This window comes from Cenococcum geophilum, assembly GCF_001692895.1.
Source record: "Cenococcum geophilum 1.58 unplaced genomic scaffold K441scaffold_109, whole genome shotgun sequence".
NCBI lineage: Eukaryota > Fungi > Ascomycota > Dothideomycetes > Gloniales > Gloniaceae > Cenococcum > Cenococcum geophilum.
In genome coordinates this window covers 120,167-138,186 of record NW_027137667.1, presented here as the reverse complement: position 1 = coordinate 138,186, position 18,020 = coordinate 120,167, and the positions used below count along the sequence as shown (strand labels likewise).

Here is an 18,020-nt window from a genome sequence, read left to right as displayed (position 1 = left end):
AGTAATGCTATTTAACTATCTATAGTTGATATATAGCCGTAGTTTGCCATTTTTCTTTAGTATAAACAGTACTAGATAACCCGCTAATGACTGCGATGGTCTAATATATCCTTTTTATAAATTTTCCTAGATAAACTCTTTTAGTACTCTACCTTCTTCTTTAGTAAGCTTATAGATTAAAAAGAACCTTAGACTTATTCCTAGTTCTAATTCTATTTTATAGTCCTATACTATATACTCTAATAGCTTCTTACTTTCTGGTAACTATAGTTTCTTACTATACTTATAGTATCTCTTTAGTATATAACTTAGTCCTTTTTCTATTTCTTTATAGGTCGCTTCTACTTAGTACTATACTAACTTAGCTTATTATTATATCTTATAGCGTTAAGTATTTCTAATATTAACTTAACCTATAACCTAATTAATTCTTAGGTTGTATTCCTATAACTAAGGCATTCCTAATACTGCCTTATTATTCCCTAATAGTAATATATTAAAAGATATCTCAATTTATCTCCCTTTAATAATTAGCTAAATAGGTCCTGTTTTAAGATTAATAATATCTCCTCTATAGGCTATTAGATCTCCTAAAATTGTCACTAATAGGTAAGAGTGCTCCTTTTTCCTATATAGTAACCCTATTCTTTTAACTACTGCTAGCGAGATGTGGTTCCTTATTGCTTCACTATCTATTAATGCTTCGAACTATTAATCTTACTACTTAACTTATAAATTTAGGTATTATCCTTAAATTCCTTTAAGTGTCTAAGGCTCTACTACTAGTTCCCTCTAGTTCTATAGGCCTCTACTTTTCCTAACTATTAGCTGCTTGATCCTATTTATACTTAGTCTATTTTTAGCCAATACTTAGTTTACTTTTTGTCTTTAATATACTATAGACACGTGTTCTCTAGGTATTCTTTTATAAAGAATCTTCCTAGCTAAAGTATTAAGTCCCCTTAAGCTTATACTTCTACTAGGTACCAACTATACATATACTTAGCGTTTCGATATTTCGCCTTATCCGACAACCAGTATATCCTTAATAGGTACTTCTAGTTCTTATCCTTTAGTGCTCTATATATATTACACGTATTATCTATATACGCAATCTATACCAATGTATAATATGCTTAATATCTTAGGTTAACTCTTAGCTTATTTTTATCCTTAAGTTTAAACCTTTCTTATATTAATTTAAGTATTATAACTTTATTTACAAGTACTATAATTTACCTCTTGCTTTTCCAGTCCTCTAACCGCTCCTTTAAATCTTTTAACGTTATAATTAAGGCTCCTTTAATATAACTTATAGCCTTTTCTATAATTGGGTGGTCTTAAATAACTTTCTCGTCTAACTATATATAGAAATCTTCCCACTTATTATTGTGCCTCTACCTATACTACTTTTAGTATAGCTGCTAGAGTATATACGGCTCGTCCATAAGGAAGTATTTTCTTATTACTGCATTATAACAGCCCTTTATATGTTATTCCTTAAACCTAGTTAGAATTCCTAGATCCTCTTCTTATTCTAGTTTAATAAGCTACTTAGCTCTTAGTGTACTTGTCCTAGGCCTATTAGTGATTTTTTATATAGGTACTCTGTCCCTTATACGACCTAGTATACTAGACTTTTTATCTAGTTTCTAATCTTGCTATGCAATAATTCTTTATCTAAATTCCTCTATAGTTTCTTTTGGTTTGCGCCTTACGCTTAAATTCTTAAAGTTTTCCTACTTCTTAATCTTAGTATTGATTTTTTAATCTTTAGGCTAAACACTACGTTCTCCTGGTAAATCTTCTAGGTCTATATATCTGTCTCCTAGTCTAATTGCTATTTATACTACAGATTCTCTAATCTATAAAGAAGCTCCTTACCTCTTATTTATAGGTGTCCTTATTTATACTCTAAATTCTTAGTCCTTTAGATTCTTTAATCCTAAGCTTACTTCTATCTTAAGCTTTGCTCTAGCCTTAGTCTAACTAAGCTTACTTAGTGTTCTTATCTTGTCTTAAGAGTCTTAAATCTCACTTATCTTATCTTAAGAGTCTTATGCCTATAGGAAACTCTATCCCGAGCTTATTTATATATCTTTAAACTAAGCTACTACCCTACTCTATTGGTTTCTGTCTATTATAGGTCCTTAGGTATACCTTATCTCGTCTTAAGAATCTTAGTCGTCTTTTATCTCATCTTAAGAATCTTAAGCCTTTAGCCTTTTACCTTTATTAAGTGCCGAAGTAGTTCGCTGTCCTATTTCTCTTACATCTTATAAAGCAATAGACATTATATCTAGTAGGGTTTCGATCCCTACTAATATTCCCTATTTTATAGTGGAATTATCCTCTACCTTTAGTATAATATTTCTAATAGCTATATACTCCTAGTAAGCTACTTTTATTACCTTATTATTACGGAATGTTTCGCCTACGTCGAATTTATTATCCTTAATATCTAATCTGTAAACTAGTTCGTTAGTTCCTCTATACTCTATAGATTTTGGCTTCTATAGCCAATAGCTTACGCTATACTTAGCGTCTTTATAAATTTGGTATGCGTTATTATAGCAAAATGCAAAACTTTTAATTAAACATTCCTTTGTTCCTTATAGTATACTATTATCCCTTTATACATATATATCTTCTACTATTAGTCTAGTTCCCTTTATTATATAGTAACTCTAACTATCTTTATAATCCCTTACGAAGTAACCTTATTTTCCGCAATTTATATAAGCTCTATCTCTAAACTATTAACTTTACTATAGAGTCCGCCTAAACATCTTCTACTACTAAGATCCCTAGTTTAGCCTCTATTTCTTAGTTCTATAATTACTAAATCCTTAACCTTTAGGTTTCTATAGTTTCTTACTCCATCTCTTATAGGTATTAACGACTTAGTTAATCGAGACATAAGCACGGCAAAAGGGTCGCGCAAGCCTATATAATTGGATTGTCTATAAACAAGAATCTAAAGCTAGGGAAAGAAAAGGAGAAAAAGAGCAGCGCCGTTTAATATTTTATAAGATCTTCGCGTTACATAATCGCAATATGCGGCAATCTATAGCAACTTACCGGTGTGTAGTTCTACCAAGTTCTACTAAGTTCTGCCAGTGCCGTAACATTACCCCCCCCTCTAAAAAAGCCTGCCCTTAGGCTTTGCCGCTAAAAGTCTTGGCAAGAGAATCTAACTAATTAGATAACTTTAACCGCTAGTTAAAGTTTCTAGATATCTTAAGACCTTACGTAACTAAGAAATTTCTAAGGTATTCTTATCCTTATATTCTTCTAGTAGCTTATCGTCTTTATTATACTAGCATTCTATCCACTCGTCTAGGTACTTTAGCGGTCTAGGTTTATTAGGGTAACGGCTATAGAACTCCTAAAGCTTATAGGGGCTACCTATAAAGTTCTATATAGGGTACTAAGTAGGGTCTGGGTTATATCCTTTCTAACTAACACGATATTTTAACGTTCCCTTTACAAGTTTACAGGCTAGTATTTCTTCAATTTCCTATTTATTATTATTGTTAACTTAAATTAGCAGGGGAGGTTTATTCTTTTATCTAAGTAGTAGGTTATTTACAGCTTTCCATAGCTTATTTAGTAAGAAAATAGGGTAAACTTTAATTAAGTCTAGGAGCTTAACCTTATACAAGTTGCCTACTTTATTAAAAATCTTATACAGTCCTACCATCTTATAATCCAGCTTACGGCTAGGCCGTTCTATCTTCCAGTTCTTTATTATAACCCAGACTATATCGCCTATAGTAAAGTTAGGCTCGCGCCTATACTTATTCGCCTACTATTCTATTAATTTCTAAGCCTTTTTTAGGTTTGTATAGGCTACTTTCCAGGCTTCTTCTAAGCGCTTAGCGTACTGCTAGGCTTCCTTATAAGATAGTTTTTCGCGTATAGTCTAGGGCCCTTTTAGTCTTTCCTAGTCAAAGCTTATATAGGGTAGGTAACCTATTTCTAGTTAAATAGGGGCAAATCCGGTAGAGTCGTGGGGTAAGGTAGCTTAGGCGTAGTCTATTAAGGGTAGCAGTTCGGCCTAGTTATTCTAAAAGTAGTTAATAAAAGGCCGGAGTCTCTAGTCTAAGTATTAACTTATAATCTCCGTTTAACCGTCTATCTAGGGGTAATATACCATAGAAAGCTTTAGCTTAATGCCTAGAATTTAGGTAAACTTATTCTAAAAAGCTAATATAAACTGCGGCCCGCGGTCGGATATAATAGTATCTAGTAGTCCGTAAATTCGGTAGACATAGTAGATATACAGTTAGGCTGCCTCTTTAGCATTAATATTCTTATAACAGGGAATTAAGAACGGGCGTTTGCTAAAGCGGTTAACTAGGATTATAACCATATCATATCCGTTACGGTCTAGAGGTAGCTTATAAAAGTCTATAGAGATATATTACTAGGGGCGGTTAAGTATTAAGAGGGGTTTTAATAGTCCTAGGGTCTTATCTTATAGAATTATAGACCTACGGCAGTCATTGCAGTTCCGTACATAGCGGTCAATATCTATAATTATTCTGGGCCAGTAGTAGCGGTCGCCAATAATTCTATAGGTCTTATTTTTTCTAAGGTAGGCCGTAGAGACCTAGGCGTGTGCTTTAGTAATAAGCTAAGTTCGTAAGTTCTGTTCCTCTACTACCACTAGCTATTTACGGTACTTAAGTAGTCCACTTTTAAGGGACTACGGACTAGAAACATTTCTTACCTTTTCGCGGTACTCCTGTAGAGAAGGGGCCATATAGTTTACCTACAGTAGTTTATTAATAAGGTCCAGTTCTATAGAGTTAACAGGGCATATCTTAGCATCTAAAGAGTCTATATTTAGTTCTGCCCGTATCTAGAAATTAAGGTACTCTAGTCGTAATAGCGCTTAGGTCTATAATAAGATCTTTATAGCTATCTAGTTATTTATATCCTATTTACGCCTTATAAAAGCGTCCGCATGATTAGTGGCGCCGGGCCTATATATAATTAGGAAGTTAAACTAAGATAGAGTGTCCGCCTAGCGCGCCTATTGGGCCGTAAGGGCCTTTATTATTATAAAATATTCTAAGGCCTTATAATCGGAAACTACCTTAATAGACTTAGGGGTGCCTTCTAGTTAGGCTCGCCAGTGCTAAAAGCTAGAGATAATAGCCAGCATTTCTTTATCGTAAATTGGGTAGTTCAGCTTAGCATCTACCATTATCTTCAAATAGTAAGCAACAGGGTGCTATTCTCCGTCTATCTACTTTTGGGAGTAAACGCCAGCTATAACACTATCTAAGACATCGGTTTCTAGCATTAAGGGCCGTTCTAGGTTAAAATAGACGAGTAAGGGAGTAGAGACCAGTCAATTCTTAAGCTCGTTAAAGGCCTGCCTATATACGGTGTTAAAGTAAAAGGGCCGGTCCTTATAAGTAAGTAGGCTTAGTGGCTAGGTAATTCTGCTATAGTTCTTAATAAAGCGTTAGTAGAAGTTATAGAACCCTAAGAATAACTACACCCCCTTTACGGTCCTTAAGGGTACCCATTAATTAATTATAGCCGTCTTTTCTAGGTCTGCCTTGACCCTATTTATACTAATAATAAACCCTAAGTATTTTATACGCTTAATACTAAATTCTAACTTCTTAATATTAGCTTAAAGGCTAGCTTTCTAAAGCCGTTATAGGACTTTATAGATATACTCTTTATATTCTAGTTTATTTTTAGAGTAGATTATAATATTATTTAGGTATACTATACAGAAGTCGTTAAGGTAGTTAAATAGTATATTATTTATATATCGTTAGTATATAGCCGGTCCGTTAGTTAGTCTAAAAGGCAGTACTTTATATTTATATATTCCGTAACGAGTCTAAAATATATTAAAGTCTTCTAATTTAGGGTTTATCCTAATTCGGTAAAAAGCCTAGCGGATATTAAGCTTTATAAAGATCTTAACTCTACTTATTTAGGCCAAAGTCTTATTAAGTAAAGGCAGTATGTAGCGGTCTTTAAGGGTTAAATTATTAAGCTTATAGTAGTCGATACAGAAACAAAGTCCTCTATTTGGCTTTTTAGTAAAGAGAATAGGTAAGTTAAAAGGGGCTTAACTAGGCTTAATAAAGCCCTTATCCAGGTTATTAATAAGATACTACTTTATAGCCTATAATTTGGCAGTAGATTACTATCGGAGGGGGCTATAGCTAAGGGTAACCACCTTATCCAGCTTAATTTTAATCTTATAGTTATATGGTCAGTAAGGCAGGAGTACATTAGACGCTGCTTTAAAGAAGATATCTTTAAATTTCTAGTATTAATAGGGCAGTTTCTGTTCTACTAACTCCTTATCTATAAGCTCGCCTTTCTCTTAAGCTAGGGCTTCTTTCTCTTTAATTATTTAATTAATTTCATATAAGCTAGTTATAAAGGCAATAGTATTAGGCTAAACTAGGTTTTGGTAGAATCCTATAGCGCTAATATAGCAGATATTAACTAGCGGGAGGTCTATAGGTTTCTTTACGGATATTTATTAAGCTGTATTTTGCGGTATAGGGTTTATAGTCTTCCTTAGCTTATATTCTATTTTCTATAAGTTATCTTTCTAATTTATTAGTTTAGTATATTATCTAATATCCCTAGCCTTTCTTTATAGCTACGTAGGGCCTAAGTTCTCTATTAGAGACTTAGCTAGGCTACTACTAACTTCCTAAGTCTCTAGTGCGGGTAGTGTAATATAGGTAGTTAGGGGGTGGTGTAGTATACAGATCTATTACGGATTAAGCTATATATCCTTCTTAAAAGCCTAGTCCCTACGCGTCGTATCGGCCTAGTAAATGGTGTTTATCTATAGCTGTATAAGGTTTTCTATTATAATACTAATCTCTTTTATAAAGGAAGGCGTTAGGGGTATAGTTTTGGGCTAAATAAGCTGCCTATTTTATATATTAAGCTATAAGCCTAAATAGGCTAGCCATTTTCTCCCTAAGATTATATTATAGCTTTTAAGGTCCGTAATAAGAAAGGGGATATTATACTACCTTCGTCCGTTAATACGGAGGTAGATCCGCAAGATAGTTATAATAGGTAGTTCTATCCGTCTATTATAACCGCAAATAGGGACTAGTTTAGGTAGTTCTTTAAGGGGTACATTTAAAAAGTCAGCTAGTTTTACAGCGCACTTTATATTAATTAAGGTAAAGGCATTTACTTCTAAGTTAGCTAAAGCAAAGGTTAAAACTTAATATCTATTATAAAATAAAGTATAAGGGATAGTACAGCTTCTTCTATTAACTAGCCGACCTAGATTAATATATAATATATTAATCCCTTTTAACCCTAAAGAAAAGTCTTTCTTTAGGGTTCCTCTTTTTCTAGCTCTATACTATCCTCCTAAATTAATAGGACCTTATTTATCTTTACCTTTATTAGGTAATTTCTTATAGGGTAGCCTATTTAACCGCACGAAAAGTAAGCTCCTTAATCGCTAAGGGCTTATATATGGGGGTCGCTATATATAGGCCGGGTATACACTAAGCCCGTAGTAGGGGTAGCTGCGCAGCTAGCTGCTAGGTTAACTATAGGAGTTACTAATTATGCCGGGGTACTACGGGCTGTACTTGTAGTACTTATAGCCTAGTTTATAAGGTTTTTAATTTTTAGCCAGTTAGCGCATACCTTAATTTAATAAAGGCCTCAGTTAATAGCTAGGTAATAGTCCGTAAGTTCCTTTAACGTCTATACTATAGTATAAGCTAGTAATACAGCCCGCTATAGGTCTAGGGTAAGCTTATTAAAGAGGTTGGGTAATAGGTCTTCCTAAGGGATCTAGGCCTGTCCGGCTAGGTATAAAAAGCAGGTTTAAAAGGCCGAAAAGGTCTCCGTTATTTTTATATTTAGGCTTTTATAGCTAAGGCAGGCGTTTTATACTTTAAAATGGTCTTTATAAATAAAAGATAAGTATTTAATTATTTCTTCTTTAAAGATAAAGGGGTTTATTAAGTCTTTAGTATATTACGGGCGTAAATACGTCTAGGTGTCTTCGCTAGTACGGCCGAAAATATAGGCCATTTTAGCTTAGGCGTTAGGGAAGTAGTCTATATTAACTTTAAGCTTATCCCGTAATTAAAGCTTCTAATTATTAAATATAGGGTTAGTTCCGTCTATAAGTAGTAGGGGATCTACAACCTTTACTAACCGCTTTAGTGCTATATAGGCCTTAGTAGATCCACTAAGGCGCTAGGATAGGGCCTAAAGGACTATAGCAAGTCTTTAGTTATTTAATAATAACTTATTATTAGATATAGGGGTATTTCTAGCTTTAAGCAGCTCTCGCAGTTGTTTAATTTCGGTATTAGCAGCCGTAAGCTCCGCCTAAGGGGTTAAAACGTTAATTATTTCTTCATTTAAAGTATTTAAGGGTCCTACAGCTGCTTTACCTACTACTATAGTTCGTGGTATAGTAGCAGGGGTATTAGGTAATTCTGGGTAATTTCTTTAGGGGTTCTAGTCTGTATATATCTTATAGGTCCTTTCCTTAGGGTTTTATTCTTTTCTTTTAGGTCCTATCCTTATAGTCCTAATAATATCCTTAGGGTCCTATTCTATATTCTTATAGATATATTTAAGTTCCTTCTTAGGAAGAAAGAGTAGAGTAAGCTTTAGATAATGTTAGCGACTTAATTAATTAAGATATAAGCACGGCAAAAGGGTCGCGCAAGCCTATACAATTGGATTGTCTATAAACGAGAATCTAAAGCTAGGGAAAGGAAAGGAGAAGAAGAGCAGCGCCGTTTAATGTTTTATAAGATCTTCGCGTCACGTAATCGCAATATGCGGCAATCTGTAGCAACTTGCCGGTGCGTAGTTCTGCTAAGTTCTGCTAAGTTCTGCCAGTGCCGTAATAATAGGCTTCTTTAGTACCGCTTAGGTCTATTAGCTCTACGCTATACCATAGTTTCTAACTTAGCTTTAGTTGTTATATACTTTACGCCTTATATAACTATAGAACTCTATCCTAACCTCTTTTAGCCTATTCCCTTTAGTAGATCTAATTATTAATCTTAATCGCCTAATCTATTAACTCCCTTAGGGTGTTTATATCTTCTATTAGGATAATTATATCCTAAACTTTAGCCTTAAGTCCTTATTTATACTATGCTATAAGCGCCTTATTATTCTACTTAACTTATATAGCTAATGTCTAGAACTATATTATATATTTAATTGCTAAGGTTTATTATATAATATCCTAAAGTTTTCTTTCCGCCGTAGTTACTGCCTTCGGGTCCCCAAATATTTGCGTAAGTTGTTCTATAAATCTATTCTAGCTTAAGAATATAAACCACACCTCTTAGTTCATAGTTATTATTCCATTTACCTGGATTTCTATAAGGTAAGGCTTAAACTATTTAAGTGCTCTTCCTGTTAAGAATAATCCTATATACGCTATTTGATTTATAGGTGTTGCTAGCTTAGCTCCTTCCTGCGCGACCTTAAAGTGCATTTATATAAGGAATCCTTTAAGCTTCGATCTCTCTCCTAAAAATCTTTTAATCGATAGTAACTTAACCTTTACTACGCCTATCCCGTTAATCCTTTCTTCCAGCGCCGCATTATTAGTTATTAGTTAGTTAACTATCTCTTATAGTTGTCTAACCGTTATAGGTTGCTATAAGTTAGTATCTGCTATACTAGTGTCACCTAACCTTAAAGTAGTTGCCGCCATTAATAGCATTATAGTAGCTGCTTTTGGTAGCATGTTATTTAACTTTCTATACTTAATACTGTAACTAGGTAGTAATTATATAACGGAACCTTATAGCAAGTACTATAATGGGCTTGTTATTAGGCTAGGTGTATAGGTAATGCAAGTTAAAGTTAACAACGTAATAATAACTAGTGGAGTGGTTGCCTAACAGATTAACTCTAATTGTATTCTAAGAATTACTACAAGAAAGGAACTATCTAGGTAGGGACTAAGGGTCCTTAAATATATAACCATACTCCTATGAAATCCTTCTTGTACGTGATGTACGTCTTATATATAAGGTACGTGAGTTCCTCCCATTCCTCCCGTCCTATACGTAGCATGTCATGTGACCTTGATTACTATTCCTCGTCACATGGTTCTATCGGCTCCATCCTAGACCGTGCTCGAGTCAACCAACTAGCTTCTTCCGACTCTTCTCCAAGTAGTCGTAACATCGTACTTAAAGCGTCCGTAACATTAGGGAGTACTAATAGCGCTAGGGGAGGCTTCTTCTTTGCTTGTGTTACCGTAGAATATCGCTTAACGCACGGTCTCACCTAACGCACGATTTTCCTACCCTACTACACCTCTATAACATAACAACCCTATAAGCTATTAGGCTAAAAATTTAATATATTATAGATATAATATATAAAAAGCTTTTTAGATATTTTTTTAATGGAAAATATTAATATATAGTATAATTTTTATATATATAATTTTTAGGCAATTAGAGCAAAAAATTAAATAACTACTTAGAATATTTAAAATATTTAAGTTTTATAACCTTTAATACTTATATATATTTATATAATAATATATATAGGCTTAAAACTATTTAATATATACCTATTATAGGTAAATTAATAGTCTTTTTTTAAGTATTTTTTTTAAAACATTTTATACTTATATAGTAGAAGATTTTATAACTATCAATTACTAAAACATATATATAATTAATTTTTATATATAAAATACTATATTATATTATAAAATACTAATATATATAATATATAAATACTTTTATAAGTTAAAAAGTAAAATATTTAAAATACTCTTATTTATTAAGCTTAATAATATATATAAATAGTATAAAGTAATATATTTAACCTTTTATAAGTAAATATATATTATATATAGTTTTTTTATTATTTAATAAAAGCTCTTATAGTGAATTATTTATACACTTTTATTAAAAATACTTAAATTTTTATTATATAATAAAAAAACTCTATAATATAGCTTTAAGAATTTTAATTTTGATATATATATAGTATTATATAAGTATTAGTAACTATAAATTATAGATTATTAGTTTATTTACTTTATAGTAATATAATAGTTTACTAATTTTAGATTTTTTTTATTTTAAAAAAAAATCTAAAGTATTATATATATACCAAATAAAATCAAAGCCTTTTATACTTAAATTTTAATAATATATATAAAATAAGTATATATATGTTTTTTTTAATACAAGTTTTATATAGCTATATTAAAATATAATAACTAGGTGATTTTTATAATTAAGTGGATTTTTAAAGCTAATTACTTTATTATTATAGTATTTTTAATAAAAAAAACCTCCTAATTATATTTTATAAGCCTTTGTAAGCCTTTATATATTAATATTATAAAATCATATATAGTGGAACTTTAGTTATACTTAAAAGTTTTAAAAATAGTTAAATATTTAAAAGTTAAATATTTTAAAAGATACTAAATATTTTTAAAAAAAAAGTTAATATTCTAAACTACCTATAGAACATCTATATACTATATAAATTTTATTAGTTTTTATTAATGTTTAGCCTACTAAATGGATTTAGCAGGGTTAGGAAAATCGTGCGCCAGGTGAGACCGTGCGTTAAGCGATATTCTACGGTATATAATTAGGGTATTAAGTCTATAAAATAAAGTCTTTATTATTAAACTTACAATTCCATACTATCTTAGTGCTATATTTAATATTAGAAGTTCGGTCTATCTATAAAGTCTTACAAGCTGCATGTTTTGGTGTTCCTGGCAGAACACCGACCGCCCAAAATTCTAGCTATCTTATTGGCTACGCACGTGCCACAACTCCGAGAACCATATTATCGGTGCAAGGGATAACCTTCCTCCGGGGTACAGCTGAGCGTGGTCCGGAGAAAGTTGAACGTGGTCGCCGATGGGGGTCGGCGAAAGTTGAGCGTGGTCGCCGATGGAGCGCCGGCAAAAGGTCGGCGGTACTCAACTTTTACCCATACAGAACGCGCATTAGTAGCCACAATTTACCTTAGTAACCGTATGCACTGGATATACAATGCATATGCTAAGCATATATATATACCTGTAAGAGTATATTGCGATAATAAAACGGCTTATTAGTAAGTGTTTGCTAAGCATATACGTAGCATATGCTTAGTATATGCTCAGTATATTCTTAGCATATGCTTAATATATACTATATACTTAGTATAGTATAGCATAGAACACAAAGGCAATACTTTAAAGGGTAGTATATAGGGAGTAAGATCTCTTTAATATAAAGATATAATAGGTAAAGTATATAAAGTGAGCATATGCTCTGTATATGCTAAGACTATACATTATATATAGAATATTTTAATGACTTAGTTTTATTATTGCATATGCCCCGCATATGCCTGGCATATAACCTCTTATTTTTATTTATTAAATACTTTAAATTCTATTAAAATAAATATTAAAGTAGTTAAATAGCTTTTAGTAAGTATATATAATATATTGGTAGAGTATATGCTAAGCATGTGTTGAGCATATGCGTAGTATATATTAAGCATATGCGTAGTAGATACTTAGGTAGATACTATAGCGCAGCCTACCTTATATAAAATATAAAAGCGATACTTTAAAGGGTAGTATAAGTTAATAGATTGTATATACTAGGCATATATATATTAAAAAGGTATTTGCATATGCCCTGCATATGCAGGGCATATACGCTAGAATATTTGCAATTTAAGATTAACAACTGCATTTTCTATTTTATTTGAATTGCATATGCATCGCATATGCGTAGGGCTGAGCGTGGTCCGAAGCTGAGCGTGGTCCGAGGTTAAATTTGAAGTTCGGACCACGTTGAACTTTTGGACCACGCCGAGCTTTTTTCGGACCACGCCGAGCTGTAAGCCCACCTTCCTCGAGACATTTAAATCACTCCCTCCATTTGTACACCAACATGCCGTCATATATTCGCACCCGCGTCAGCTCTCCTCCACCTGCATTGGACAATCCTGCATTTGCGACACACATCTCCCACTTACAAGAACTCATGACATCTTTCCCAGTAAAAGCAAAAGAGGTCTCGGAGGACCAAGAGCAGAACCAAGTCATCATTTGGGCAACTAGTAAGGCGGAATTTCACAAGGATTTAAAGGACGCTAGGATTGCTAATGAGGAATGGGCATACGGGGGAGAATACATCTTTATTCTAGCCATGGACGAGACCGGGCAGAAAGTCGGTCGGGTGATAGAGTTTGTGTATAGCAAAGGGACGGAAAGGTTGAGAGGACTGATGATGAGGGCAAGAGCCAATAAAGCGCAAAGGGAGAAGGCTGCCCAAACCTGAGCGGGAGATTCAAAAATACCAAGAGGTAGCCTTCCGTAGATTTGTATACGGTAACGAAAAGTTGAGGCTACTTTGAATATTGCAAATCTGCTAATAATGCCGTGGGTATCTATGTATATCCAAATATCCGGCGTTGAGAGATTCCGCTGCACAATAAAGAAGCTCATAAAAGCCCCAGCCGCAAGTCACAACCCATGCAATGAGCGAAACCTCAGACCATAGCCCTGCGATACAATGCAATGCTAAACGCATACCTAAAATGAAAACATATGCTACCCGTGGTATATAATGCACCAAAGATAAAAGGAGCACGATTAAAGAGTACAACCCGCCAAAAGCCCTCTAAACATAAAAATCACCATAGTTCGCCAACGTTCCTCATTCGAACCAACTCATGAGCTTGTTAGACCTTCAGCACCGAGCTACAGCAATAATATTAGCCCCGCCGCTTCATAGCCAGAGCTCTCACACCTTCTCCAGCTCTCCTAAGCTCAATCTCCGCCCGCCGTTTCAAAGGTCTAATTGGGAGGTCGTCGAGGTCTGAGCTAGAGCTAGGGTCACGGCTTGCGCGAAACTGAGCGAGTAGATCTTGTCGCTCTCTTTCCTGATTTTCTGTAAGGTGAGGTAGGGTGGTGATGGCACTCTTAGCAGAATGGAGTTCAGTCACAGCACTATCCGGAGCGCTCCCATGAGTAGAACTCACAGTTGATTGCTCACTAATAGTTATATTTCCGAATGGTGATGTGATTGGGCTCGCTGACTTCGGCTTAGAGCCCGCTATATTGAGGTTCGGTCCCATAGGTACCATGGGAGCGATTGGAGCCGTTGGGACTGATGGCGTAACAGTAGTTTTACTGAGGGGAAGTGACCTGGCAACATTGCCAGCCATATCATGATCCTGATCATCGCCATAAGGTAGCACGGAATCCGGTGACGACGAGTGGAGGAAAAGTGAAGGGGATGGCCTCGTACCTAGCCTCGGTCTCGAAAGTTTGCTTCCAACGGTGGGGTTGGTTATGACTGGTACCTCAGATGTTGTTGTATTGTGAGACGGTTTAGCTTTTTCGCTACTCTTCAACTCCCTTTGAGCTTTGGTGGTAGTCTTCCTCACGGTTTCACAAAAGTCGTCCACAACACCTCTGTATGACTCGAGCGACTCCAAGAATTCCCAAATGGCATCCCATGTACCCTGATTCATTTGCAGATCATGTCGAGTTTGACGAAGGGTCAGTCGCATCGCTCGGACGTCCCCGAGTAGTAAAGCGTTGTTCCTTGAATCACCGTACATAGATATAAGGACTGCTACGGCAATGAGCTCGACTGGTGCGAAAGTTTTGACGGTTCGATAGCCATTGTTTTTAAACGTCTGCAGATCTTCTCCAACCAGTTCCTTAAAAGTAGTGAAAACGCTTGCTAGGTGAGACTTTGTAGCGTCATCTAGTGCCTTGATATTCTTTACGAATATATCCTGAAGATATTTTGAATTGGTTCGTAGTGTTGGTTTGCCGTTGGCATTAGTTGGGTGCTGAACCTCGAGAATTTGGCTGAAACAGCAAAGAAGCAGCCGAAACCCTGCGCCTCGATCTGTTTTAGCAACTACAAATCATTAGCAAGGTAGACAAAATTGAGCAAAAAAGACTTACGGCCCACAACAGAAGAGAAGTCGTTCTCGAATAGCCGGGTGAAGTCCTGCCACGGACCAGATGTGGCCCGCATCTTCTCCGCTGGTGTCAGCGAAACGCCCATCTGTACTTTTCCAAACAGATCTTCTTCTTGCTTCGGAGAAAGATTTTTGAATTCGTAACAGACGAATTCCTTCTGTCTAAAGATTTTCTTCATATGTTCTGGAAGGACTCGACGTCCTTTGATCGGGTTACCACCCTTTCCAGTTCTGCCAGAGTAATACCTACGAAATATTAGAGGATTTGAGATTTCTTAAATCAGAATCAACTCACCATTTATTTCCGTATCTATCGTGACAAGGAATCCTTCCTTGCATGAAAGCTTGCACAGATGATATTCGCTGTTTGCCGTCAACGCATACCCGTTGCCATCGAATACCATCCTCGACTTGTATTTCGTGAATATTGAATATGACTAGAGGGATATAAAAATTCTCTGTGCATCAAATTAGCAAAGCCGACGGATTAAGGGTACTAAGTGCCATATACCCATCAGAGAGTTGATTAAGCCCGTCATCCGCTCCGCTAGTATTATGTCAGTTTCATTTCCCTGAAGGTGAAGTTAGTTCTTTTGGATGTTGCGGGACTCACGCTGCCAAACTACATCTCGCTGATACTCTGGATTCAGATCTAGATAGGGCCCTTCAACGAGAACTTCGGTTTTTGGATTAGTTTTTGCACCTTGCGCCTAAATGCAAATATTTGAATAACTTACGCATCAAATCTTCCAGATTTCGTTTGATAACTCGTGAGTTAGGCAGATTGGTTGCAGGTTGAAAGCTACCAGACTCGTCTTCACTAGACCCATCTTCACCGTCGTCACTAAGAATATCCTGGCTACAATGCGTTGCTTCGTCTGAATTTGACTTAACTTTCTCCTACAGAGAGAGTAAAGTGGGTATTTTAGTGAAGCTCATGAGTAATGCTGAGATTTGAGTGGTAGGTGCTGGCGCTTACTGGTTCTAACTGTGCCATTGATTGGTTGACTGATATAGGTGGCAAATAATTGAAGGTTATCCCACTTTTTAGCAAGCCCTTGGTGAATGAGCCAAAGACAAAGCTATATCAATTAGAAAGTTACAGCCTAAAAGGAACTAGTATAATTAAACAAAGTCAGTATTGTTAGATAAAAGAAGTATAAGTGCTTGCCAACATTAAATAGTTGAAGAAAAGTAAGGCGCTGCTTTATAATCGAAATGTAATTACCTGTTATTTCCTCACTAAGCTTTACAAGGCGTCGTTCGTATTGCAATCAACTTGGTTGCATAAGCCAAGTTTTCTGCCACCAGTAGGATCGCACGGATCTACAAAGCGGTGAGCCTAAATCCGAAAAACAAATGTGAGAAAGCCGTATATACGTTATCTTATAAATTAGGACCCTTCGAGAATTTGGGGGAAGGGTACGTGCGTACTAGTCCTTAGTATCCCTAAAATTCTTTATAAAGGTCCTGATGTTACGGCACTGACAGAACTTGGCAGAACTTCGCGGTCACGTGACTAGAGGACCGCATAAAAGAACCGGCGCTGCTCTTCTTCTCCTTTCCTTTCTCTAGCTTTAGATTCTCGTTTATAGACAATCCAATCGTACAGGCTTGCGCGTCCCTCATACCGTGCTCGTGCCTCGATTGACTGAGTCGCTAACACCTGAAAGCTTACAGTCGTAAAATTAACCACTAAACTTACCATACTACTAAATTACTGCAAACTCTTACTATTAATTAAGGTAGATCAGAAGGTAAATAAGGACTCTATCTATTTAAACTGGCTCTAAGGAGCCTTATATATATAAGTAAGGTATAGGCAATAAGGAGTAATGAGTTATAAGGTAGGTAACAAGGTAGTAGGATCAAATTTTAGTCAACACTTACTACATTCTCTACGTCTAACTACTCTAAAAATACTATAAGACGAAAGCTCCCTAGTGTAAGGGATATTTATCACTTACTCGGGTGCATCCCGGGAGCCCTCAGGGACTGCCCTCTCAGCCGGAGAAAAAGGTGGCCGATATTCGTCCGTGCGCCCACTACACTATTTTGATGTAAACAAGACACTTATTACCACTCTCACACCTCACAATGCCTTCTTATAAGGTAATTAAAGTACGTAAATCAGTCATAATTGGTATACTAAAAGCTACATGAATGTGAGAGAAGAGATGGGCAAATGACTAGGTACTAGCTAGGTAGAGAAATTGAGCGATTTTAGTGCGGGCGTAAGGACGAATATCGGCCACCTTTTTCTCCGGCTGAGAGCTGCCCAGGCCTTCGGCTAGGCCTTGGCACCCCCTTATAAGCTCCTCGGGCTTGCAACTCTTCCTCCCCTCATGGGTTCGTCTCTGTACGAGGTATTGTCCTACTCTACTTTCTGCTATATCGTCCTCTTCCATCGACCCTCTTGTGACTTATGCTCGGCTTGCCTGCTCTCTACCGTACACCCTAGCAATATGCCTCACACTTAGCTTCTCTATCTATTGCACGTAGTAGCTATATTATATAAAAAGTGTGAGGTGACAAGCTCCGCACCACTCAGCCACAGCACAAAAAGCGAGGTGACTTTGTCACCTGACAAAAAGTTAAAGGGGGAGATAATTATTTAAAGAATATATTATATTATCAATTACCACTATAACTATTATAGTTAGCCCATACTTTATAAGAAGCAAAAAATTGATTTTTAAAAAATTCAGCTACTGCTAAAGCGACGCCCATAAGCTCTTAGACGCTTCGTTGTAGAATCTTAAAATGTAGGGAGCAGGTATGAGTAACTAAGTTCGGGCTAAATTCTACTACGCAGCGTCTAATTTATGAGATAATGTATACGTAGATCAATGCCTCAACATCACGACGGCGGGCGCTTCGCAAGGGCAGAGGACATCTCCATCCAATTGAAATCGTGTGTTATATGCCTTAACACAATAGATTAAAATTCCTATGATAAAATTACAGCCGAATTGGGCATTAAAGTCTCTACTGCATGTTGTATTTTGTCGACCTATGGAACT

The 18,020-nt window shown here is 35.6% G+C and overlaps 2 protein-coding genes across 2 annotated transcripts; one reads left to right on the top strand and one right to left on the bottom strand.

The window, feature by feature from the left end:
- Positions 1–12,877: 12,877 nt before the first annotated feature.
- K441DRAFT_671785 (uncharacterized protein) lies at positions 12,878–13,507 on the top strand. Its single transcript, XM_067650466.1, has one exon. The coding sequence runs from the start codon at positions 12,948–12,950 to the stop codon at positions 13,335–13,337; it is 390 nt and encodes a 129-aa protein (XP_067496340.1). The 5' UTR covers positions 12,878–12,947; the 3' UTR covers positions 13,338–13,507.
- Positions 13,508–14,460: 953 nt separating this feature from the next.
- Positions 14,461–15,822, bottom strand: K441DRAFT_452717 (uncharacterized protein; the record flags this gene model as incomplete). The annotated part of the gene is made up of 6 exons (XM_067641707.1): positions 14,461–14,933; positions 14,981–15,243; positions 15,293–15,455; positions 15,509–15,544; positions 15,611–15,673; positions 15,735–15,822. Coding segments are annotated over 6 exons (1,086 nt in total), but the record flags the coding sequence as incomplete, so codon positions are not given.
- Positions 15,823–18,020: the final 2,198 nt, after the last annotated feature.